General features: G+C 42.1%; 1 protein-coding gene across 1 annotated transcript in view; it reads left to right on the top strand.

The window, feature by feature from the left end:
* The window catches only part of LOC133537479 (nectin-1-like), a 120,669-nt gene that overhangs the window by 49,946 nt on the left and 42,728 nt on the right, over window positions 1-27,995 (top strand). The window contains exons 2-3 of the mRNA XM_061878530.1: window positions 13,450-13,821; window positions 18,912-19,211. Of these exons, the coding sequence (XP_061734514.1) occupies window positions 13,450-13,821; window positions 18,912-19,211 (672 nt within the window). The remainder of the gene's footprint in view (window positions 1-13,449; window positions 13,822-18,911; window positions 19,212-27,995) is intronic.

Genomic DNA, 27,995 nt, shown 5'->3' with positions numbered 1-27,995 from the left:
GTGTGTGGAACATTAGTTGGTGTGTGTGTGTGTGGAACATTAGTTGGTGTGTGTGTGTGGAACATTAGTTGGTGTGTTTGTGGAACATTAGTTGGTGTGTGTGGAACATTAGTTGGTGTGTGTGTGGAACATTAGTTGGTGTGTGTGTGTGTGTGGAACATTAGTTGGTGTGTGTGTGTGGAACATTAGTTGGTGTGTTTGTGGAACATTAGTTGGTGTGTGTGGAACATTAGTTGGTGTGTGTGGAACATTAGTTGGTGTGTGTGTGTGGAACATTAGTTGGTGTGTGTGTGTGGAACATTAGTTGGTGTGTGTGTGTGTGTGTGTGTGTGTGTGTGTGGAACATTAGTTGGTGTGTGTGTGTGGAACATTAGTTGGTGTGTGTGGAACATTAGTTGGTGTGTGTGTGTGGAACATTAGTTGGTGTGTTTGTGGAACATTAGTTGGTGTGTGTGGAACATTAGTTGGTGTGTGTGGAACATTAGTTGGTGTGTGTGTGTGGAACATTAGTTGGTGTGTGTGTGTGGAACATTAGTTGGTGTGTGTGTGTGTGTGTGTGTGTGTGTGTGTGGAACATTAGTTGGTGTGTGTGTGTGGAACATTAGTTGGTGTGTGTGGAACATTAGTTGGTGTGTGTGTGTGGAACATTAGTTGGTGTGTGTGTGTGGAACATTAGTTGGTGTGTGTGTGTGGAACATTAGTTGGTGTGTGTGTGTGGAACATTAGTTGGTGTGTGTGTGTGGAACATTAGTTGGTGTGTGTGGAACATTAGTTGGTGTGTGTGTGTGGAACATGGAACCTGACTGGCCTCACTGAGCCAGACTGCGGTTGTGGTTCTGGATTAGGAAACACTGCAGCTCGGCCTTGGAGTTCTGCCTAGAACCACCGGGATTTATGATCAAGACACACATGAAGACTGAGTTGGGCCGACCACAATTTGTGTGTGTGTGTGTGTGTGTGTGTGTTTTATTGTGAGTGTGTGTATGTTTGTGTGTGTGTGTTTTTGTGTGTGTGTTTGTGCATTTGCGTGTGTGTGTGTGTGTGTGTTTGCACATCCTCATGACACTTCCATTACTCATGATCGTCATATTACTTTTAATACTCCGAGTACTGAAATTCCTCATGAGTTCCATCAGAGGTATAATGTAATATAATATAATATGAAATAAAATAATCTAGTGTGATATAAAGTTGTGTAGTCATGCTGGTGTTCATGTAGAAGTTGACATGTGTGCAGACGTTGTGTGTCCAACATACTTCACAGTGAGTGGAGAGAGTTCTCGATATCGTTTCCTCTTGATGTGTCAGACTTGCCACTGACAGTTAGTTTGTGTTTTAGTTTTTCCTCTGTGTGTTTAGTATTTCCTGTCTTTAGTTCCTGTCAAGCGCTCTTATTTTGGTTCAGCTTCCTGTTTGTCTCCCTGAGTGCTTTGTTTCCCTTCAGCTGCGGCTGATTGGCACCTGGCCACACCTGGTGTCAATCAGCCCGCTCCTATTTTTACCCGCTTTGTCTTCCATTCAGTGCTGGATTATTGATTTGTTGATGTCGCTCTTGTGATGTACTATCGCTCCTGTCGTGTCGTACCTTGTCTTGTCTATGCAGCGTTGCGGTAAGCTATGTTCGATTGCGGTTTTTAGCTTACTGCCTTTTGTTCCCTGCTTCCAAGTTTGTTTTTGTATTACATGTACGACTTCTGTTTCCTGCTCGATTCTTGCTAGCTTCCATGCTAAGTTCCCTTTTGCTTTCTAGCTGCCATGCTAGCTCCCTTAGTTTGTTATCCGCCTTGTGCGCGCTTTGTGTTAGTGCCCTTTTGTTTGTTCTTGTTTTATTGTTTAAATTAAATCATGTTTTCTTATTCAATGCCTGCTTCCTTCTCTGCATCTTTGGGTTCGTATCAAACAATCTCTGACATGATGTCAACTACACTTCAACATTCTTTCACACATCTTCAACGTTGCTGCATATTTATCTTGTTGTAACACGTGTTGTTGTAACAGATGTTGTAACATATGTTGTTGTAACACATGTTGTCACATATGTAGTTGTAACACATGTTGTTGTAACACTTGTGTTGTACACATATGTAGTTGTAACACATGTTGTTGTAACACATGCGTTGTTATACATATGTAGTTGTAACACATGTGTTGTTGTGACATATGTTGTTGTAACACATATGTTGTTGTAACACATGTGTGGTTGTGACATATGTTGTTGTAACACATGTGTTGTTGTAACACATGTGTTGTTGTAACACATGTGTTGTTGTTACACATATGTAGTTGTAACACATGTTGTTGTAACACATATGTTGTTGTAACACATATGTAGTTGTAACACATGTGTTGTTGTGACATATGTTGTTGTAACACATATGTTGTTGTAACACATGTGTTGTTGTTACACATATGTAGTTGTAACACATGTTGTTGTAACACGTGTTGTACACATATGTAGTTGTAACATATGTTGTTGTAACACATGTTGTCACATATGTAGTTGTAACACATGTTGTTGTAACACTTGTGTTGTACACATATGTAGTTGTAACACATGTTGTTGTAACACATGCGTTGTTATACATATGTAGTTGTAACACATGTGTTGTTGTGACATATGTTGTTGTAACACATGTGTTGTTGTAACACATGTGTTGTTGTAACACATGTGTTGTTGTTACACATATGTAGTTGTAACACATGTTGTTGTAACACATATGTTGTTGTAACACATATGTAGTTGTAACACATGTGTTGTTGTGACATATGTTGTTGTAACACATATGTTGTTGTAACACATGTGTTGTTGTTACACATATGTAGTTGTAACACATGTTGTTGTAACACGTGTTGTACACATATGTAGTTGTAACATATGTTGTTGTAACACATGTTGTGTCACATATGTAGTTGTAACACATGTTGTTGTAACACTTGTGTTGTTACACATATGTAGTTGTAACACATGTGTTGTTACACATATGTAGTTGTAACACATGTGTTGTTGTGACATATGTTGTTGTAACACATATGTTGTTGTAACATGTGTTGTTGTAACACGTGTTGTTGTTACACATATGTAGTTGTAACATGTGTTGTTGTGGCACATGTGTAGTTGTGACACAAATGTTGTAACATGTTATTGTGACACATGCGTTGTTGTAACACTAGGGGTGTAATGGCACGTGTATTTGTATTGAGCTGTTTCAGTACGGGGGTGTACTGAATGAGTTTCTAATCTAAAGTCTTAACAAGCTGCTTTGCTTCTTCTGCCTCTGTGTCATCACCCAGCATTGTCCCGCCCACACAACCATTTGATTGGTTACATAGTAAGCGCTAACAGCCAATCAGCAGTGCGTATTCAGAGCGCATGTAGTCAATGCTTCAGCGTTGAGCTGATAGGTGTTTAGCGGGTGAGCATAAGGCAGCATACTCTCCCCAAATGATAATAAACACCTCCCAGTCAGCTACTCCTAACATCACTATGAGCCTGTTGACCTGGCTTGAGGTGAAGGCCAATTAGCTTTTAGCGTAATGTTTGCTCATTTTGTGGTGTGTGTGTGTGTGTGTGTGTGTGTTTTGCAGACATAAACGTTTTGAATGGCAGTGTCCCTGCTATCACATGTTGATAAAAATATAACATTTACATAATAAAAGTCAACTACAGGCTTCCCAAATGCTGTGATAAATGAAGCATGATGAGCTGACTTGAAGAAGAGTTTCGTCATTTTATTTAATTTGAGCAACAATTTGAGGCAGTTTAATGTGGATTAACGTGGGCAGAATTATTATAGTGTTACAATGTTAAAATGATAAAGCCATTGTTTACAAAATTGGTAAATAAATAACCCAAAAATGTATATTTTGTTGTTTTCTTACTCTACCAAAAATGAACCGAACTGTGACCTCTAAACCAAGGTACGTACCGAACCCAAATTTTTGTGTACCGTTACACCCCTATGAAACAAAAAGTGAGCTGTTTGTCCACAATACCCAGCAATATGTTGGGAGGAGAAAATGTGAGGCCCTTAATCCCAGGAACACCACACCTACCGTCAAGCATGGTGGTGGTAGTATTATGCTCTGGGCCTGTTTTGCTGCCAATGGAACTGCTGCTTTAAATGGGACAATGAAAAAGGAGGATTAGCTCCAAATTGTTGAGGACAAGCTAAAATCATCAGTTGGGTCTTGGGCACAGTTGGGTGTTCCAACAGGACAATGACCCCAAACACACCTCAAAAGTGGTCAAGGAAAGGCTAAATCAGGCTAGAATGAAGCTTTTAGAATGGCCTTCCCAAAGTCCTGACTTACAGGTGTGGACAATGCTGAAGAATAAACCATAAACCATGTTTTGGTGTGACCATGGTCATTAAGGATGTTTTGGTGTGACCATGGTCATTAAGGATGTTTTGGTGTGACCATGGTCATTAAGGATGTTTTGGTGTGACCGTGGTCATTAAGGATGTTTTGGTGTGACCGTGGTCATTAAGGATGTTTTGGTGTGACCGTGGTCATTAAGGATGTTTTGGTGTGACCGTGGTCATTAAGGATGTTTTGGTGTGACCGTGGTCATTAAGGATGTTTTGGTGTGACCGTGGTCATTAAGGATGTTTTGGTGTGACCGTGGTCATTAAGGATGTTTTGGTGTGACCGTGGTCATTAAGGATGTTTTGGTGTGACCGTGGTCATTAAGGATGTTTTGGTGTGACCGTGGTCATTAAGGATGTTTTGGTGTGACCGTGGTCATTAAGGATGTTTTGGTGTGACCGTGGTCATTAAGGATGTTTTGGTGTGACCGTGGTCATTAAGGATGTTTTGGTGTGACCGTGGTCATTAAGGACGTTTTGGTGTGACCGTGGTCATTAAGGATGTTTTGGTGTGACCGTGGTCATTAAGGATGTTTTGGTGTGACCGTGGTCATTAAAGATGTTTTGGTGTGACCGTGGTCATTAAAGATGTTTTGGTGTGACCGTGGTCATTAAAGATGTTTTGGTGTGACCGTGGTCATTAAGGATGTTTTGGTGTGACCGTGGTCATTAAGGATGTTTTGGTGTGACCGTGGTCATTAAGGATGTTTTGGTGTGACCGTGGTCATTAAGGATGTTTTGGTGTGACCGTGGTCATTAAGGATGTTTTGGTGTGACCGTGGTCATTAAGGATGTTTTGGTGTGACCGTGGTCATTAAGGATGTTTTGGTGTGACCGTGGTCATTAAGGATGTTTTGGTGTGACCGTGGCCATTAAGGATGTTTTGGTGTGACCGTGGTCATTAAGGATGTTTTGGTGTGACCGTGGTCATTAGGGATGTTTTGGTGTGACCGTGGTCATTAAGGATGTTTTGGTGTGACCGTGGTCATTAAGGATGTTTTGGTGTGACCGTGGTCATTAAAGATGTTTTGGTGTGACCGTGGTCATTAAGGATGTTTTGGTGTGACCGTGGTCATTAAGGATGTTTTGGTGTGACCGTGGTCATTAAGGATGTTTTGGTGTGACCGTGGTCATTAAGGATGTTTTGGTGTGACCGTGGTCATTAAGGACGTTTTGGTGTGACCGTGGTCATTAAGGATGTTTTGGTGTGACCGTGGTCATTAAGGACGTTTTGGTGTGACCGTGGTCATTAAGGACGTTTTGGTGTGACCGTGGTCATTAAGGACGTTTTGGTGTGACCGTGGTCATTAAGGATGTTTTGGTGTGACCGTGGTCATTAAGGATGTTTTGGTGTGACCGTGGTCATTAAGGATGTTTTGGTGTGACCGTGGTCATTAAGGATGTTTTGGTGTGACCGTGGTCATTAAGGATGTTTTGGTGTGACCGTGGTCATTAAGGATGTTTTGGTGTGACCGTGGTCATTAAAGATGTTTTGGTGTGGCCGTGGTCATTAAGGATGTTTTGGTGTGACCGTGGTCATTAAGGATGTTTTGGTGTGACCGTGGTCATTAAGGATGTTTTGGTGTGACCGTGGTCATTAAGGATGTTTTGGTGTGACCGTGGTCATTAAGGATGTTTTGGTGTGACCGTGGTCATTAAGGATGTTTTGGTGTGACCGTGGTCATTAAGGATGTTTTGGTGTGACCGTGGTCATTAAGGATGTTTTGGTGTGACCGTGGTCATTAAGGATGTTTTGGTGTGACCGTGGTCATTAAGGATGTTTTGGTGTGACCGTGGTCATTAAGGATGTTTTGGTGTGACCGTGGTCATTAAGGATGTTTTGGTGTGACCGTGGTCATTAAGGATGTTTTGGTGTGACCGTGGTCATTAAGGATGTTTTGGTGTGACCGTGGTCATTAAGGATGTTTTGGTGTGACCGTGGTCATTAAGGATGTTTTGGTGTGACCGTGGTCATTAAGGATGTTTTGGTGTGACCGTGGTCATTAAAGATGTTTTGGTGTGGCCGTGGTCATTAAGGATGTTTTGGTGTGACCGTGGTCATTAAGGATGTTTTGGTGTGACCGTGGTCATTAAGGATGTTTTGGTGTGACCGTGGTCATTAAGGATGTTTTGGTGTGACCGTGGTCATTAAGGATGTTTTGGTGTGACCGTGGTCATTAAGGATGTTTTGGTGTGACCGTGGTCATTAAGGATGTTTTGGTGTGACCGTGGTCATTAAGGATGTTTTGGTGTGACCGTGGTCATTAAGGATGTTTTGGTGTGACCGTGGTCATTAAGGATGTTTTGGTGTGACCGTGGTCATTAAGGATGTTTTGGTGTGACCGTGGTCATTAAGGATGTTTTGGTGTGGCCGTGGTCATTAAGGATGTTTTGGTGTGGCCGTGGTCATTAAGGATGTTTTGGTGTGACCGTGGTCATTAAGGATGTTTTGGTGTGACCGTGGTCATTAAGGATGTTTTGGTGTGACCGTGGTCATTAAGGACGTTTTGGTGTGACCGTGGTCATTAAGGACGTTTTGGTGTGACCGTGGTCATTAAGGACGTTTTGGTGTGACCGTGGTCATTAAGGACGTTTTGGTGTGACCGTGGTCATTAAGGATGTTTTGGTGTGACCGTGGTCATTAAGGATGTTTTGGTGTGACCGTGGTCATTAAGGATGTTTTGGTGTGACCGTGGTCATTAAGGATGTTTTGGTGTGACCGTGGTCATTAAGGATGTTTTGGTGTGACCGTGGTCATTAAGGATGTTTTGGTGTGACCGTGGTCATTAAGGATGTTTTGGTGTGACCGTGGTCATTAAGGATGTTTTGGTGTGACCGTGGTCATTAAGGATGTTTTGGTGTGACCGTGGTCATTAAGGATGTTTTGGTGTGACCGTGGTCATTAAGGATGTTTTGGTGTGACCGTGGTCATTAAGGATGTTTTGGTGTGACCGTGGTCATTAAGGATGTTTTGGTGTGACCGTGGTCATTAAGGATGTTTTGGTGTGACCGTGGTCATTAAGGATGTTTTGGTGTGACCGTGGTCATTAAGGATGTTTTGGTGTGACCGTGGTCATTAAGGATGTTTTGGTGTGACCGTGGTCATTAAGGATGTTTTGGTGTGACCGTGGTCATTAAGGATGTTTTGGTGTGACCGTGGTCATTAAGGATGTTTTGGTGTGACCGTGGTCATTAAGGATGTTTTGGTGTGACCGTGGTCATTAAGGATGTTTTGGTGTGACCGTGGTCATTAAGGATGTTTTGGTGTGACCGTGGTCATTAAGGATTATTTTGGTGTGACCGTGGTCATTAAAGATGTTTTGGTGTGACCGTGGTCATTAAGGATGTTTTGGTGTGACCGTGGTCATTAAGGATGTTTTGGTGTGGCCGTGGTCATTAAGGATGTTTTGGTGTGGCCGTGGTCATTAAGGATGTTTTGGTGTGACCGTGGTCATTAAGGATGTTTTGGTGTGACCGTGGTCATTAAGGATGTTTTGGTGTGACCGTGGTCATTAAGGACGTTTTGGTGTGACCGTGGTCATTAAGGACGTTTTGGTGTGACCGTGGTCATTAAGGACGTTTTGGTGTGACCGTGGTCATTAAGGACGTTTTGGTGTGACCGTGGTCATTAAGGACGTTTTGGTGTGACCGTGGTCATTAAGGATGTTTTGGTGTGACCGTGGTCATTAAGGATGTTTTGGTGTGACCGTGGTCATTAAGGATGTTTTGGTGTGACCGTGGTCATTAAGGATGTTTTGGTGTGACCGTGGTCATTAAGGATGTTTTGGTGTGACCGTGGTCATTAAGGATGTTTTGGTGTGACCGTGGTCATTAAGGATGTTTTGGTGTGACCGTGGTCATTAAGGATGTTTTGGTGTGACCGTGGTCATTAAGGATGTTTTGGTGTGACCGTGGTCATTAAGGATGTTTTGGTGTGACCGTGGTCATTAAGGATGTTTTGGTGTGACCGTGGTCATTAAGGATGTTTTGGTGTGACCGTGGTCATTAAGGATGTTTTGGTGTGACCGTGGTCATTAAGGATGTTTTGGTGTGACCGTGGTCATTAAGGATGTTTTGGTGTGACCGTGGTCATTAAGGATGTTTTGGTGTGACCGTGGTCATTAAGGATGTTTTGGTGTGACCGTGGTCATTAAGGATGTTTTGGTGTGACCGTGGTCATTAAGGATGTTTTGGTGTGACCGTGGTCATTAAGGATGTTTTGGTGTGACCGTGGTCATTAAGGATGTTTTGGTGTGACCGTGGTCATTAAGGATGTTTTGGTGTGACCGTGGTCATTAAGGATGTTTTGGTGTGACCGTGGTCATTAAGGATGTTTTGGTGTGACCGTGGTCATTAAGGATGTTTTGGTGTGACCGTGGTCATTAAGGATGTTTTGGTGTGACCGTGGTCATTAAGGATGTTTTGGTGTGACCGTGGTCATTAAGGATGTTTTGGTGTGACCGTGGTCATTAAGGATGTTTTGGTGTGACCGTGGTCATTAAGGATGTTTTGGTGTGACCGTGGTCATTAAGGATGTTTTGGTGTGACCGTGGTCATTAAGGATGTTTTGGTGTGACCGTGGTCATTAAGGATGTTTTGGTGTGACCGTGGTCATTAAGGATGTTTTGGTGTGACCGTGGCCATTAAGGATGTTTTGGTGTGACCGTGGCCATTAAGGATGTTTTGGTGTGACCGTGGCCATTAAGGATGTTTTGGTGTGACCAAGGCCATTAAGGATGTTTTGGTGTGACCGTGGCCATTAAGGATGTTTTGGTGTGACCGTGGCCATTAAGGATGTTTTGGTGTGACCGTGGTCATTAAGGATGTTTTGGTGTGACCGTGGTCATTAAGGATGTTTTGGTGTGACCGTGGTCATTAAGGATGTTTTGGTGTGACCGTGGTCATTAAGGATGTTTTGGTGTGACCGTGGTCATTAAGGATGTTTTGGTGTGACCGTGGTCATTAAGGATGTTTTGGTGTGACCGTGGTCATTAAGGATGTTTTGGTGTGACCGTGGTCATTAAGGATGTTTTGGTGTGACCGTGGTCATTAAGGATGTTTTGGTGTGACCGTGGTCATTAAGGATGTTTTGGTGTGACCGTGGTCATTAAGGATGTTTTGGTGTGACCGTGGTCATTAAGGATGTTTTGGTGTGACCGTGGTCATTAAGGATGTTTTGGTGTGACCGTGGTCATTAAGGATTATTTTGGTGTGACCGTGGTCATTAAAGATGTTTTGGTGTGACCGTGGTCATTAAGGATGTTTTGGTGTGACCGTGGCCATTAAGGATGTTTTGGTGTGACCGTGGTCATTAAGGATGTTTTGGTGTGACCGTGGTCATTAAGGATGTTTTGGTGTGACCGTGGTCATTAAGGATGTTTTGGTGTGGCCGTGGTCATTAAGGATGTTTTGGTGTGGCCGTGGTCATTAAGGATGTTTTGGTGTGACCGTGGTCATTAAGGATGTTTAGGTGTGACCGTGGTCATTAAGGATGTTTTGGTGTGACCGTGGTCATTAAGGATGTTTTGGTGTGACCGTGGTCATTAAGGATGTTTTGGTGTGACCGTGGTCATTAAGGATGTTTTGGTGTGACCGTGGTCATTAAGGATGTTTTGGTGTGACCGTGGTCATTAAGGATGTTTTGGTGTGACCGTGGTCATTAAGGATGTTTTGGTGTGACCGTGGTCATTAAGGATGTTTTTCCTCCCGCAGACGTCCGTGGTCATTAAGGATGTTTTGGTGTGACCGTGGTCATTAAGGATGTTTTGGTGTGACCGTGGTCATTAAGGATGTTTTGGTGTGGCCGTGGTCATTAAGGATGTTTTGGTGTGACCGTGGTCATTAAGGATGTTTAGGTGTGACCGTGGTCATTAAGGATGTTTTGGTGTGACCGTGGTCATTAAGGATGTTTTGGTGTGACCGTGGTCATTAAGGATGTTTTGGTGTGGCCGTGGTCATTAAGGATGTTTTGGTGTGACCGTGGTCATTAAGGATGTTTAGGTGTGACCGTGGTCATTAAGGATGTTTTGGTGTGACCGTGGTCATTAAGGATGTTTTGGTGTGACCGTGGTCATTAAGGATGTTTTGGTGTGACCGTGGTCATTAAGGATGTTTTGGTGTGACCGTGGTCATTAAGGATGTTTTTCCTCCCGCAGACGTCCGTGGTCATTAAGGATGTTTTGGTGTGACCGTGGTCATTAAGGATGTTTTGGTGTGACCGTGGTCATTAAGGATGTTTTGGTGTGGCCGTGGTCATTAAGGATGTTTTGGTGTGGCCGTGGTCATTAAGGATGTTTTGGTGTGACCGTGGTCATTAAGGATGTTTAGGTGTGACCGTGGTCATTAAGGATGTTTTGGTGTGACCGTGGTCATTAAGGATGTTTTGGTGTGACCGTGGTCATTAAGGATGTTTTGGTGTGACCGTGGTCATTAAGGATGTTTTGGTGTGACCGTGGTCATTAAGGATGTTTTGGTGTGACCGTGGTCATTAAAGATGTTTTGGTGTGGCCGTGGTCATTAAGGATGTTTTGGTGTGACCGTGGTCATTAAGGATGTTTTGGTGTGACCGTGGCCATTAAGGATGTTTTGGTGTGACCGTGGTCATTAAGGATGTTTTGGTGTGACCGTGGTCATTAAGGATGTTTTGGTGTGACCGTGGTCATTAAGGATGTTTTGGTGTGGCCGTGGTCATTAAGGATGTTTTGGTGTGGCCGTGGTCATTAAGGATGTTTTGGTGTGACCGTGGTCATTAAGGATGTTTTGGTGTGACCGTGGTCATTAAGGATGTTTTGGTGTGACCGTGGTCATTAAGGATGTTTTGGTGTGACCGTGGTCATTAAGGATGTTTTGGTGTGACCGTGGTCATTAAGGATGTTTAGGTGTGACCGTGGTCATTAAGGATGTTTTGGTGTGACCGTGGTCATTAAGGATGTTTTTCCTCCCGCAGACGTCCGTGGTCATTAAGGATGTTTTGGTGTGACCGTGGTCATTAAGGATGTTTTGGTGTGACCGTGGTCATTAAGGATGTTTTGGTGTGACCGTGGTCATTAAGGATGTTTTGGTGTGACCGTGGTCATTAAGGATGTTTTGGTGTGACCGTGGTCATTAAGGATGTTTTTCCTCCCGCAGACGTCCGTGGTCATTAAGGATGTTTTGGTGTGACCGTGGTCATTAAGGATGTTTTGGTGTGACCGTGGTCATTAAGGATGTTTTGGTGTGGCCGTGGTCATTAAGGATGTTTTGGTGTGGCCGTGGTCATTAAGGATGTTTTGGTGTGACCGTGGTCATTAAGGATGTTTAGGTGTGACCGTGGTCATTAAGGATGTTTTGGTGTGACCGTGGTCATTAAGGATGTTTTGGTGTGACCGTGGTCATTAAGGATGTTTTGGTGTGACCGTGGTCATTAAGGATGTTTTTCCTCCCGCAGACGTCCGTGGTCATTAAGGATGTTTTGGTGTGACCGTGGTCATTAAGGATGTTTTGGTGTGACCGTGGTCATTAAGGATGTTTTGGTGTGGCCGTGGTCATTAAGGATGTTTTGGTGTGGCCGTGGTCATTAAGGATGTTTTGGTGTGACCGTGGTCATTAAGGATGTTTTGGTGTGACCGTGGTCATTAAGGATGTTTTGGTGTGACCGTGGTCATTAAGGATGTTTTGGTGTGACCGTGGTCATTAAGGATGTTTTGGTGTGACCGTGGTCATTAAGGATGTTTAGGTGTGACCGTGGTCATTAAGGATGTTTTGGTGTGACCGTGGTCATTAAGGATGTTTTTCCTCCCGCAGACGTCCGTGGTCATTAAGGATGTTTTGGTGTGACCGTGGTCATTAAGGATGTTTTGGTGTGACCGTGGTCATTAAGGATGTTTTGGTGTGACCGTGGTCATTAAGGATGTTTTGGTGTGACCGTGGTCATTAAGGATGTTTTGGTGTGACCGTGGTCATTAAGGATGTTTTTCCTCCCGCAGACGTCCGTGGTCATTAAGGATGTTTTGGTGTGACCGTGGTCATTAAGGATGTTTTGGTGTGACCGTGGTCATTAAGGATGTTTTGGTGTGGCCGTGGTCATTAAGGATGTTTTGGTGTGGCCGTGGTCATTAAGGATGTTTTGGTGTGACCGTGGTCATTAAGGATGTTTAGGTGTGACCGTGGTCATTAAGGATGTTTTGGTGTGACCGTGGTCATTAAGGATGTTTTGGTGTGACCGTGGTCATTAAGGATGTTTTGGTGTGACCGTGGTCATTAAGGATGTTTTGGTGTGACCGTGGTCATTAAGGATGTTTTGGTGTGACCGTGGTCATTAAGGATGTTTTGGTGTGACCGTGGTCATTAAGGATGTTTTGGTGTGACCGTGGTCATTAAGGATGTTTTGGTGTGACCGTGGTCATTAAGGATGTTTTGGTGTGACCGTGGTCATTAAGGATGTTTTGGTGTGACCGTGGTCATTAAGGATGTTTTGGTGTGACCGTGGTCATTAAGGATGTTTTGGTGTGACCGTGGTCATTAAGGATGTTTTTCCTCCCGCAGACGTCCGTGGTCATTAAGGATGTTTTGGTGTGACCGTGGTCATTAAGGATGTTTTGGTGTGACCGTGGTCATTAAGGATGTTTTGGTGTGGCCGTGGTCATTAAGGATGTTTTGGTGTGGCCGTGGTCATTAAGGATGTTTTGGTGTGACCGTGGTCATTAAGGATGTTTAGGTGTGACCGTGGTCATTAAGGATGTTTTGGTGTGACCGTGGTCATTAAGGATGTTTTGGTGTGACCGTGGTCATTAAGGATGTTTTGGTGTGACCGTGGTCATTAAGGATGTTTTGGTGTGACCGTGGTCATTAAGGATGTTTTGGTGTGACCGTGGTCATTAAGGATGTTTTGGTGTGACCGTGGTCATTAAGGATGTTTTGGTGTGACCGTGGTCATTAAGGATGTTTTGGTGTGACCGTGGTCATTAAGGATGTTTTGGTGTGACCGTGGTCATTAAGGATGTTTTGGTGTGACCGTGGTCATTAAGGATGTTTTGGTGTGACCGTGGTCATTAAGGATGTTTTGGTGTGGCCGTGGTCATTAAGGATGTTTTTCCTCCCGCAGACGTCCGTGGTCAGATGGTGCAGATGGACTCGGGGAAGTCTGGCTTCGTGGGCTCTCAGGTGGAACTGCGCTGTGTGTTCATCAACAGCAAGCCGCCAGTGAAGATCTCGCAGGTGACCTGGCAGAAGCTGCTGAACGGAAGCAAGCAGAACGTGGCCATCGCCAACCCCGCCCTGGGCGTGTCCGTCCTGCCGCCCTTCAAGGAGCGCGTCAGCTTCAAGCAAGCGGCGGTCCGCCAGCGCACGCCGTCACTGGAGGACACCACCATCGTCTTCAACAACCTGCAGTTGTACGACGAGGCGGCCTACATCTGCGAGTACACCACCTTTCCTGCTGGCAACCGCGAGAACATGGTCAACCTTACCGTCTTTGGTAAGAAGCTTCCACAACCCATGCTGCACGTTTTACTCAACAGGCCCAGACACATTGTTGTACTTATTACTGAGCAGGCCCATAAACGCGGATGCACCTTCGACTGAGCAGGCCCATGAACCTTAATGCACGTTTTACCTAACAGGCCCAGAAACATTGCTACCTTTTCTACCCTACCCAACAATAGAAGCCTTGCTGCACTTTTTACTAAGCGGGCCCAGAAACCTCATTCCACTTTTTTTTTACTGAGCAGGCCCAGAAACCTTGCATCACTTTTTACTCAACAGGCCCAGCAACCTTAATGCACTTTTTACTGACAAGGCCCAGAAACTTTGCTTCACTTTTTACTCAACAGGTCCAGAAACCTTAATGCAGTTTTACCGAGCAGGTCCCTAAGCTTTGATGCACATTTTACCAACATGCACATTTTACTGAGCAGGCCCAGAAACATCATTCCACTTCTTTTTTTTACTGAGCAGGCCCAGAAATGTTGCCTCCCTTTTTACTCAACATGCATAGCAACCTTAATGCATTTTTTACTGAGCAGGCCCATAAACGTAGCTTCACTTTTTACTAAACAGGCCCGGAAACCTTAAGTTAAGGTAAAGTTAAAGTATTAATGATAGTCTCACACACACACACACACACACACACACACACACACACACACACACACACACACACACACACACACACACACACACACACACACACTAGGTGTGGCGAAATTATTCTCTGCATTTGACCCATCACACTTGATCACCCCCTGGGAGGTGAGGGGAGCAGTGAGCAGCAACTGTGGCCGCCCCCGGGAACCATTTCTGGTGATTTAACCCCCAATAGCAGGCCTTGATTCTGAGTGCCAAGCAGGGAGGTAATGGCTCCCATTTTTATGGTCTTTAGTATGACTCGGCCGGGGTTTGAACTCACAACCTCCCCATCTCAGGGCGGACACTCTAAACACGAGGCCACTGAGCAGGTTAATGCACTTTTTGCTTAACAGTTCCATAAACCTTAATCCACTTTTTACTGAGCAGGCCCATGCTCTTTTTACTCAACACGCCCATAAACATTGCAGTTTATTACGGATCAGGCCCATAAACCGTGCTATACTTCTTACTGAACTGGCCCACAAGACGTTTGTGTGGAGCTTTGGCTCCTTTTGAAGAACATGTATCACTCTTGTGCACGTGTGTCTTTATGCTCACTTTGAAACATTTGACATTACTCAATATAATATATAGTATAGTAGTAGTACTAATATAGTACTACATTGTAACAATATTATTCATTGTTGTCACTTTGTAAAAATGACATTAAAATACTGAATGGGGGTGTTCTGATTGCCAGCATCCATGAGTGATACCAATACTGATACTGAACAGGTGATAACAGTGTATTAAAATGTATTTCTGAAGAGTATTATTGACTTGATATTAGCAGGCTTCACTACACATTTTAAAAATGCAGTAACAGACTTTAATGACAGCATCGATAAAATGTAATCATTAATCACTATAATTATCAAAATGACTAATTAGCATCTCTGCTAACTTTTGATATGGAAAAAGTTACTATTTGATGTGAAGTGAATCAGTACTCAGTAGTACTTCTAGAAGTTGTACATGTTAGTGAATCAGTACTCAGTAGTACTTCTAGAAGTTGTACATGTTAGTGAATCAGTACTCAGTAGTACTTCTAGAAGTTGTACATGTTAGTGAATCAGTACTCAGGAGTACTTCTAGAAGTTGTACATGTTAGTGAATCAGTACTCAGTAGTACTTCTAGAAGTTGTACGTTAGTTATTTAAGAATATTGTCGTGTGGACGACAGAGGTTGTTGTGATTTGAAAGGAATTGAATACATGAACATCAAAGACAACAAATGCAGAGTGTTGCTAGAAACAGGCCCAGAAGTGTAGGGAAGACTTACCTGGACAGACTAAAAGTAAACAAATGCAGAGTGCTGCTAGTAACAGGCCCAGAAGTGTAGGGAAGACTTACCTGGACAGACTAAAAGTAAACAAATGCAGAGTGTTGCTAGAAACAGGCCCAGAAGTGTAGGGAAGACTTACCTGGACAGACTAAAAGTAAACAAATGCAGAGTGTTGCTAGTAACAGGCCCAGAAGTGTAGGGAAGACTTACCTGGACAGACTAAAAGTAAACAAATGCAGAGTGCTGCTAGTAACAGGCCCAGAAGTGTAGGGAAGACTTACCTGGACAGACTAAAAGTAAACAAATGCAGAGTGTTGCTAGAAACAGGCCCAGAAGTGTAGGGAAGACTTACCTGGACAGACTAAAAGTAAACAAATGCAGAGTGCTGCTAGTAACAGGCCCAGAAGTGTAGGGAAGACTTACCTGGACAGACTAAAAGTAAACAAATGCAGAGTGTTGCTAGAAACAGGCCCAGAAGTGTAGGGAAGACTTACCTGGACAGACTAAAAGTAAACAAATGCAGAGTGCTGCTAGTAACAGGCCCAGAAGTGTAGGGAAGACTTACCTGGACAGACTAAAAGTAAACAAATGCAGAGTGTTGCTAGAAACAGGCCCAGAAGTGTAGGGAAGACTTACCTGGACAGACTAAAAGTAAACAAATGCAGAGTGTTGCTAAAAACAGGCCCAGAAGTGTAGGGAAGACTTACCTGGACAGACTAAAAGTAAACAAATGCAGAGTGTTGCTAGAAACAGGCCCAGAAGTGTAGGGAAGACTTACCTGGACAGACTAAAAGTAAACAAATGCAGAGTGTTGCTAGAAACAGGCCCAGAAGTGTAGGGAAGACTTACCTGTACAGACTAAAAGTAAACAAATGCAGAGTGTTGCTAGAAACAGGCCCAGAAGTGTAGGGAAGACTTACCTGTACAGACTAAAAGTAAACAAATGCAGAGTGTTGCTAGAAACAGGCCCAGAAGTGTAGGGAAGACTTACCTGGACAGACTAAAAGTAAACAAATGCAGAGTGTTGCTAGTAACAGGCCCAGAAGTGTAGGGAAGACTTACCTGGACAGACTAAAAGTAAACAAATGCAGAGTGCTGCTAGTAACAGGCCCAGAAGTGTAGGGAAGACTTACCTGGACAGACTAAAAGTAAACAAATGCAGAGTGTTGCTAGAAACAGGCCCAGAAGTGTAGGGAAGACTTACCTGGACAGACTAAAAGTAAACAAATGCAGAGTGCTGCTAGTAACAGGCCCAGAAGTGTAGGGAAGACTTACCTGGACAGACTAAAAGTAAACAAATGCAGAGTGTTGCTAGAAACAGGCCCAGAAGTGTAGGGAAGACTTACCTGGACAGACTAAAAGTAAACAAATGCAGAGTGTTGCTAGAAACAGGCCCAGAAGTGTAGGGAAGACTTACCTGGACAGACTAAAAGTAAACAAATGCAGAGTGTTGCTAGTAACAGGCCCAGAAGTGTAGGGAAGACTTACCTGGACAGACTAAAAGTAAACAAATGCAGAGTGCTGCTAGTAACAGGCCCAGAAGTGTAGGGAAGACTTACCTGGACAGACTAAAAGTAAACAAATGCAGAGTGTTGCTAGAAACAGGCCCAGAAGTGTAGGGAAGACTTACCTGGACAGACTAAAAGTAAACAAATGCAGAGTGCTGCTAGTAACAGGCCCAGAAGTGTAGGGAAGACTTACCTGGACAGACTAAAAGTAAACAAATGCAGAGTGTTGCTAGAAACAGGCCCAGAAGTGTAGGGAAGACTTACCTGGACAGACTAAAAGTAAACAAATGCAGAGTGCTGCTAGTAACAGGCCCAGAAGTGTAGGGAAGACTTACCTGGACAGACTAAAAGTAAACAAATGCAGAGTGTTGCTAGAAACAGGCCCAGAAGTGTAGGGAAGACTTACCTGGACAGACTAAAAGTAAACAAATGCAGAGTGTTGCTAAAAACAGGCCCAGAAGTGTAGGGAAGACTTACCTGGACAGACTAAAAGTAAACAAATGCAGAGTGTTGCTAGAAACAGGCCCAGAAGTGTAGGGAAGACTTACCTGGACAGACTAAAAGTAAACAAATGCAGAGTGTTGCTAGAAACAGGCCCAGAAGTGTAGGGAAGACTTACCTGTACAGACTAAAAGTAAACAAATGCAGAGTGTTGCTAGAAACAGGCCCAGAAGTGTAGGGAAGACTTACCTGGACAGACTAAAAGTAAACAAATGCAGAGTGTTGCTAGTAACAGGCCCAGAAGTGTAGGGAAGACTTACCTGGACAGACTAAAAGTAAACAAATGCAGAGTGCTGCTAGTAACAGGCCCAGAAGTGTAGGGAAGACTTACCTGGACAGACTAAAAGTAAACAAATGCAGAGTGTTGCTAGAAACAGGCCCAGAAGTGTAGGGAAGACTTACCTGGACAGACTAAAAGTAAACAAATGCAGAGTGCTGCTAGTAACAGGCCCAGAAGTGTAGGGAAGACTTACCTGGACAGACTAAAAGTAAACAAATGCAGAGTGTTGCTAGTAACAGGCACAGAAGTGTAGGGAAGACTTACCTGGACAGATTAAAAATAAAAACAAAGACAAAAAACGTGTGGAGCGGACAGCGTCCACAAAGTACATCAGTACTTGACAAGGTCTTTGGTAGACTGGTGGTCGAGGCTGGAATGAAATATCCCACAAAACATGTTTGTGGCTCAGTGCTTAGGGACAAGACTTGGCGTGGTTACAGGAAAAGAGCCACCAAAATAAGAGTGCAGGACAGGAAGTCAAGCAAAACTGCAACACTAAACAAAAGGAAGGAGTAACCTGGCGTAAGAGGTCACAACAAAGTCCTGAGAGTCCATTGCTAAGTCACGTGTGCAGCCGAGTGGTTTCCCCCTCCTCACACCTTCCTCTGATGGTCTTTATACACGTGTGCAGCCGAGTGGTTTCCCCCTCCTCACACCTTCCTCTGATGGTCTTTATACACGTGTGCAGCCGAGTGGTTTCCCCCTCCTCGCACCTTCCTCTGATGGTCTTTATACACGTGTGCAGCCGAGTGGTTTCCCCCTCCTCGCACCTTCCTCTGATGGTCTTTATCCAGGTGTGCAGCCGAGTGGTTTCTCCCTCCTCGCACCTCCTTTATCCAGGTGACTAACCGCCATCTTCCTCGCAGCTCGCCCCATGACGCGCATGACTCTGACCACGCCCACCATCGTGGCCCGGCCCCAGCGCCGCAAGATGACGGTGGCCACCTGCGTGTCGGCCAACGGGAAGCCGCCCAGCGTCATCAAGTGGGACACGCGGCTGAAGGGCGAGGCCACCTTCCAGGAGACTCGCAACCAGAACGGCACGGTGACGGTGCGCAGCAACTACGTGCTGCTGCCTGGCAGGGAGACGCACAAGCAGAAGCTGACCTGCATCGTGACGTACCGCAATGAGAGGTTCTCCGACAGCGTGGTGCTCAACGTGCAGCGTAAGAGTCTCTCCTCTTCCTTCTTGCATGTCCTGCACCGCTACACAATCCCATAACTAATACATGTGGAGGTAATTAACATTATGGAGGACCACATTACTAATAAATGTGGAGGCACACAACATTGTTGAGGACCATCCATCCATCCATCCATTTTCTACCGCTTATTCCCTTTTGGGGTCGCGGGGGGCGCTGACGCCTATCTCAGCTACAATCGAGGTACACAACATTGTGGAGTGACCACATTATTAATCGATGTGGAGGCACACAACATTGTGGAGTGTCCACATAGCTAATAAATGCTGAGGTACACAACACTGTGGAGGACCACGTAACTAATATATGTGGAGGTACACAACATTATGGAACCCCATAACTAATACATGTGGAGGTAATTAACATTATGGAGGACCACATTACTAATAAGTATGAAGGTACACAACATTTTGGAACCCCATAACTAATACATGTGGGGGTACACAACATTGTAGAGGACAACGTAACTAATAAATGTGGAGATACACAACTTTGTGGAGGACAACGTAACTAATAAATGTGGGGGTACACACCATTGTGGAGGACCGCGTAACTAATAAATGTGGAGGCACACAACATTGTGGAGGACCACGTAACTAATAAATGTGGGGGTACACACCATTGTGGAGGACCGCGTAACTAATAAATGTGGAGGCACACAACATTGTGGAGGACAACGTAACTAATAAATGTGGGGGTACACAACATTGTGGAGGACCCCGTAACTAATAAATGTGGAGGCACACAACATTGTGGAGGACCACGTAACTAATAAATGTGGGGGTACACACCATTGTGGAGGACCGCGTAACTAATAAATGTGGAGGCACACAACATTGTGGAGGACCACGTAACTAATAAATGTGGAGGTACACAACATTGTGGAGGACCCCGTAACTAATAAATGTGGAGGCACACAACATTGTGGAGGACCACGTAACTAATAAATGTGGGGGTACACACCATTGTGGAGGACCGCGTAACTAATAAATGTGGAGGCACACAACATTGTGGAGGACCACGTAACTAATAAATGTGGAGGTACACAACATTGTGGAGGACCACGTAACTAATAAATGTGGAGGTACACAACATTGTGGAGGACCACGTAACTAATAAATGTGGAGGTACACTACATTGTGGAGTGACCACATAGCTAATAAATGTGGAGGTACACAACATTTTTGAGGACCACGCAGCTAATATATGTGGAGGTACACAACATTGTGGAGTGACCACATAGCTAATAAATGTGGAGGCACACAACACTGTGGAGGACCATGTAACTAATATATGTGGAGGTACACAACATTGTTGAGGACTACATAGCTAATATATTTGGAAGTACACAACACTGTGGAGTGACCACAATGACAATAACATTAAATTAAATACTTATTGGCTCCTTACCACTGCACAGAAGAGTTATTAATATTAGTAATATTAGTAGTTGTAGTACTAGTAATAATGAAGTAGATGAGGTATTAATGTTAGTAATATTAGTAGTAGTCGTAGTACTAGTAATAATGAAGTAGATGAGGTATTAATGTTAGTAATATTAGTAGTAGTCGTAGTACTAGTAATAATGAAGTAGATGAGGTATTAATGTTAGTAATATTAGTAGTAGTCGTAGTACTAGTAATAATGAAGTAGATGAGGTATTAATGTTAGTAATATTAGTAGTAGTCGTAGTACTAGTAAAAATGAAGTTGATGAGGTATTAATATTAGTAGTAGTAGTACTAGTAATAATGAAGTAGGTGAGATATTAATATTAGTGATAGGTGTAGTCAGATGACTTGTCAGGTGTGGTCATGTGACTTGTCAGGTGAGGTGTCAGGTGACTTGTCAGGTGTGGTCATGTGACTTGTCAGGTGAGGTGTCAGGTGACTGGCAGTTTCAGGTGCCAGTAGTTAGCTTGTCCTTGTCAAAGACACAACAAACATGCTCCTCCTACTAAATAAACATTCCACTTCCTTGCAGCTTTTATTGTGAAGGACAATATCAGCTTTTTTGCAGCCAACATGACTTCTTACACGCTCTCCATCAAAAGTGTAGGTACACCTGTAAAGTGTAGGTACACCTGTAAAGTGTAGGTACACCTGTAAAGTGTAGGTACACCTGTAAAGAAGATGATGTCATGGCTGTCTTGTGTTTGTTTGTGATGTAGTGATTGGAGCACATACTTGTTGTTGTGATGTAGTGATTGGAGCACATACTTGTTGTTGTGATGTAGTGATTGGAGCACATACTTGTTGTTGTGATGTAGTGATTGGAGCACATACTTGTTGTTGTGATGTAGTGATTGGAGCACATACTTGTTGTTGTGATGTAGTGATTGGAGCACATACTTGTTGTTGTGATGTAGTGATTGGAGCACATACTTGTTGTTGTGATGTAGTGATTGGAGCACATACTTGTTGTTGTGATGTAGTGATTGGAGCACATACTTGTTGTTGTGATGTAGTGATTGGAGCACATACTTGTTGTTGTGATGTAGTGATTGGAGCACATACTTGTTGTTGTGATGTAGTGATTGGAGCACATACTTGTTGTTGTGATGTAGTGATTGGAGCACATACTTGTTGTTGTGATGTAGTGATTGGAGCACATACTTGTTGTTGTGATGTAGTGATTGGAGCACATACTTGTTGTTGTGATGTAGTGATTGGAGCACATACTTGTTGTTGTGATGTAGTGATTGGAGCACATACTTGTTGTTGTGATGTAGTGATTGGAGCACATACTTGTTGTTGTGATGTAGTGATTGGAGCACATACTTGTTGTTGTGATGTAGTGATTGGAGCACATACTTGTTGTTGTGATGTAGTGATTGGAGCACATACTTGTTGTTGTGATGTAGTGATTGGAGCACATACTTGTTGTTGTGATGTAGTGATTGGAGCACATACTTGTTGTTGTGATGTAGTGATTGGAGCACATACTTGTTGTTGTGATGTAGTGATTGGAGCACATACTTGTTGTTGTGATGTAGTGATTGGAGCACATACTTGTTGTTGTGATGTAGTGATTGGAGCACATACTTGTTGTTGTGATGTAGTGATTGGAGCACATACTTGTTGTTGTGATGTAGTGATTGGAGCACATACTTGTTGTTGTGATGTAGTGATTGGAGCACATACTTGTTGTTGTGATGTAGTGATTGGAGCACATACTTGTTGTTGTGATGTAGTGATTGGAGCACATACTTGTTGTTGTGATGTAGTGATTGGAGCACATACTTGTTGTTGTGATGTAGTGATTGGAGCACATACTTGTTGTTGTGATGTAGTGATTGGAGCACATACTTGTTGTTGTGATGTAGTGATTGGAGCACATACTTGTTGTTGTGATGTAGTGATTGGAGCACATACTTGTTGTTGTGATGTAGTGATTGGAGCACATACTTGTTGTTGTGATGTAGTGATTGGAGCACATACTTGTTGTTGTGATGTAGTGATTGGAGCACATACTTGTTGTTGTGATGTAGTGATTGGAGCACATACTTGTTGTTGTGATGTAGTGATTGGAGCACATACTTGTTGTTGTGATGTAGTGATTGGAGCACATACTTGTTGTTGTGATGTAGTGATTGGAGCACATACTTGTTGTTGTGATGTAGTGATTGGAGCACATACTTGTTGTTGTGATGTAGTGATTGGAGCACATACTTGTTGTTGTGATGTAGTGATTGGAGCACATACTTGTTGTTGTGATGTAGTGATTGGAGCACATACTTGTTGTTGTGATGTAGTGATTGGAGCACATACTTGTTGTTGTGATGTAGTGATTGGAGCACATACTTGTTGTTGTGATGTAGTGATTGGAGCACATACTTGTTGTTGTGATGTAGTGATTGGAGCACATACTTGTTGTTGTGATGTAGTGATTGGAGCACATACTTGTTGTTGTGATGTAGTGATTGGAGCACATACTTGTTGTTGTGATGTAGTGATTGGAGCACATACTTGTTGTTGTGATGTAGTGATTGGAGCACATACTTGTTGTTGTGATGTAGTGATTGGAGCACATACTTGTTGTTGTGATGTAGTGATTGGAGCACATACTTGTTGTTGTGATGTAGTGATTGGAGCACATACTTGTTGTTGTGATGTAGTGATTGGAGCACATACTTGTTGTTGTGATGTAGTGATTGGAGCACATACTTGTTGTTGTGATGTAGTGATTGGAGCACATACTTGTTGTTGTGATGTAGTGATTGGAGCACATACTTGTTGTTGTGATGTAGTGATTGGAGCACATACTTGTTGTTGTGATGTAGTGATTGGAGCACATACTTGTTGCTCACAACAAACATTCATCAAGTTTGCTTCTTTTATGAATGTATTATGTCTCTACTGAAAATGTGAGCAATCAAAAGTATACATACAGCAATGTTCATATTTGCTTACATGTCCCTTGGCAAGTTTACCTGCAATAAGGTGCTTTTGGTCGCCATCCACAAGCTTCTGTGCACATTTTTCACCACAAAATTGCTGCAGTTCAGCTAAATGTGTTGCTTTTCTGACATGGACTTGTTTCTTCAGCATTGTCCACACCTGTAAGTCAGCACTTTGGGAAGGCCATTCTAAAAGCTTCATTCTAGCCTGATTTAGCCATTCCTTGACCACTTTTGAGGTGTGTTTGGGGTCATTGTCCTGTTGGAACACCCAACTGTGCCCAAGACCCAACTGATGATTTTAGCTTGTCCTCAACAATTTGGACCTAATCCTCCTTTTTCATTGTCCCATTTAAAGCAGCAGTTCCATTGGCAGCAAAACAGGCCCAGAACATAATACTACCACCACCATGCTTGACGGTAGGAGTGGTGTTCCTGGGATTAAAGGCCTCACATTTTCTCCTCCCAACATATTGCTGGGTATTGTGGACAAACAGCTCACTTTTGGTTTCATTTGACCACAGAACTTTCTTCCAGAAAGTCTTATCTGTGTCCATGTGATGTCAGGTGAAACAAAAATGTATGTTTAATTTTTAGTAAAATTTGATTAATTTAAGTTGTTTTGAGTGGATTAAAATAAATGGAGTAGAATTATTTTATGTTTTATTTTTAGTGGAATAAAATACATGGAGTTGTGGTGGTGACTTGTCCAGGGTGTACGCCGCCTTCCACCCCAATGCAGCTGAGATAGGTTCAGAGGTGGGTAGAGTAGCCAAACACTGTACTCAAGTAAGAGTACAGTTACTTTAGAGATTTATTACTCAAGTAAAAGTAAGGAGTAGTCACCCAAATATTTACTTGAGTAAAAGTAAAAAGTATGTTGTGAAAAAACTACTCAAGTACTGAGTAACTGATGAGTAAACTCATTATGACAACAAATAATGCACAACAACATAAAAATAGCAATAAGCAAATTCAGAGCCAGGAATATCTCTTAAGCAACTAAAACAATAATATATATTAAATAATAATACATTAAAATAAAAAAATGGCACATTGAGCCACAATAACTTAACAGCACCATAGTCTCAGTGGGCATTGATTGATTGATTGATTGATACTTTTATTAGTAGATTACACAGTACAGTACATATTATTAGTAGATTGCACAGTACAGTACATATTATTAGTAGATTGCACAGTACAGTACATATTATTAGTAGATTGCACAGTACAGTACATATTATTAGTAGATTGCACAGTACAGTACATATTATTAGTAGATTGCACAGTACAGTACATACTGTATTATTAGTAGATTGCACAGTACAGTACATATTATTAGTAGATTGTACAGTACAGTACATATTATTAGTAGATTGCACAGTACAGTACATATTATTAGTAGATTACACAGTACAGTACATATTATTAGTAGATTGCACAGTACAGTACATACTGTATTATTAGTAGATTGCACAGTACAGTACATATTATTAGTAGATTGTACAGTACAGTACATATTATTAGTAGATTGCACAGTACAGTACATATTATTAGTAGATTACACAGTACAGTACATATTATTAGTAGATTGCACAGTACAGTACATACTGTATTATTAGTAGATTACACAGTACAGTACATATTATTAGTAGATTGTACAGTACAGTACATATTATTAGTAGATTGCACAGTACAGTACATATTATTAGTAGATTACACAGTACAGTACATATTATTAGTAGATTGCACAGTACAGTACATATTATTAGTAGATTACACAGTACAGTACATATTATTAGTAGATTGCACAGTACAGTACATATTATTAGTAGATTGTACAGTACAGTACATATTATTAGTAGATTGCACAGTACAGTACATATTATTAGTAGATTGCACAGTACAGTACATATTATTAGTAGATTACACAGTACAGTACATATTATTAGTAGATTACACAGTACAGTACATATTATTAGTAGATTACACAGTACAGTACATATTATTAGTAGATTACACAGTACAGTACATATTATTAGTAGATTGCACAGTACAGTACATATTATTAGTAGATTGCACAGTACAGTACATATTATTAGTAGATTACACAGTACAGTACATATTATTAGTAGATTACACAGTACAGTACATATTATTAGTAGATGTCACAGTACAGTACATATTATTAGTAGATTGTACAGTACAGTACATATTATTAGTAGATTGCACAGTACAGTACATATTATTAGTAGATTGCACAGTACAGTACATATTATTATTAGATAGCACAGTACAGTACATATTATTAGTAGATTGTACAGTACAGTACATATTATTAGTAGATTGCACAGTACAGTACATATTATTAGTAGATTGCACAGTACAGTACATATTATTAGTAGATTGCACAGTACAGTACATATTATTAGTAGATTGCACAGTACAGTACATATTATTAGTAGATTGCACAGTACAGTACATATTATTAGTAGATTGTACAGTACAGTACATATTATTAGTAGATTGCACAGTACAGTACATATTATTAGTAGATTGCACAGTACAGTACATATTATTAGTAGATTGCACAGTACAGTACATATTATTAGTAGATTGCACAGTACAGTACATATTATTAGTAGATTGTACAGTACAGTACATATTATTAGTAGATTGCACAGTACAGTACATATTATTAGTAGATTGCACAGTACAGTACATATTATTAGTAGATTGCACAGTACAGTACATATTATTAGTAGATTGCACAGTACAGTACATATTATTAGTAGATTGCACAGTACAGTACATATTATTAGTAGATTGCACAGTACAGTACATATTATTAGTAGATGGCACAGTACAGTACATATTATTAGTAGATTGCACAGTACAGTACATATTATTATTAGATAGCACAGTACAGTACATATTATTAGTAGATTGCACAGTACAGTACATATTATTAGTAGATTGCACAGTACAGTACATATTATTAGTAGATTACACAGTACAGTACATATTATTAGCAGATTACACAGTACAGTACATATTATTATTAGATAGCACAGTACAGTACATATTTTGTACAATTGAGCACTAAATGGTAACACCCCAATAAGTTTTTCAAGGTGTTTAAGTCGGGTCATGTGACCGCCTGGCTCTGTTTGATTGGTCCAAGGTCACCAGTGACTGCATGTGATTGGTGAAACGCTGGCATGTGTAGATTCTACTTGGAAAAACCAAAACAAACATTAACAGATCCATTCCAAAAAAGTAGCGAGTAGCGAACTGAATGTAGATAAATGGATTGGAGTAAAAGTAGCCTTTCTTCTCTATAAATATACTCAAGTAAAAGTAAAAGTATGTTGGTAGAAGTACAATGGATCCCAAAAGTTACTCAAGTAGATGTAACGGAGTAAATGTAGCGCGTTACTACCCACCTCTGGATAGGTTGCAGCACCCCCCGCCACCCCTAAAGGGACACGCGGTAGAAAATGGATGGATGGATGGGTGAATTGATGTTTCATTTTTAGTGGAATAAAATAAGTTGAATGGAATGAATGAATGAATGTTTTCATGTCCTCATGCGCTCATTTTCAACAAAGGAAATATTCTTCTTGTCAAATGTTTGAGATCTGAAAAGCAACACAACAACCAGTGGCTTGGATGACACCCCACAACTGTGTGTGCACTTTGATGACACTCCACAATGATGTGTGAACTTTAATGATACTCCACAATGCGGTGTGAACTTTGATGACACCCCACAACTGTGTGTGTACTTTGATGACACTCCACAATGGTGTGTGAACTTTAATGATACTCCACAATGCGGTGTGAACTTTAATGACACCCCACAACTGTGTGTGCACTTTGATGACACTCCACAATGATGTGTGAACTTTAATGATACTCCACAATGCGGTGTCAACTTTGATGACACCCCACAACTGTGTGTGTACTTTGATGACACTCCACAATGGTGTGTGAACTTTAATGATACTCCACAATGCGGTGTGAACTTTAATGACACCCCACAACTGTGTGTGCACTTTGATGACACTCCACAATGGTGTGTGAACTTTAATGATACTCCACAATGCGGTGTGAACTTTAATGACACCCCACAACTGTGTGCACTTTGATGACACTCCACAATGGTGTGTGAACTTTAATGATACTCCACAATGCGGTGTGAACTTTAATGACACCCCACAACTGTGTGTGCACTTTGATGACACTCCACAATGGTGTGTGAACTTTAATGATACTCCACAATGCGGTGTGAACTTTAATGACACCCCACAACTGTGTGTGCACTTTGATGACACTCCACAATGA

Source organism: Nerophis ophidion, linkage group LG18 (assembly GCF_033978795.1).
Source record: "Nerophis ophidion isolate RoL-2023_Sa linkage group LG18, RoL_Noph_v1.0, whole genome shotgun sequence".
In the NCBI taxonomy this organism is placed as follows: Eukaryota; Metazoa; Chordata; class Actinopteri; order Syngnathiformes; family Syngnathidae; genus Nerophis; species Nerophis ophidion.
The sequence above is the reverse complement of the archived record's forward strand: the minus strand, read 5'-3'. Positions and strand labels throughout refer to the sequence as shown.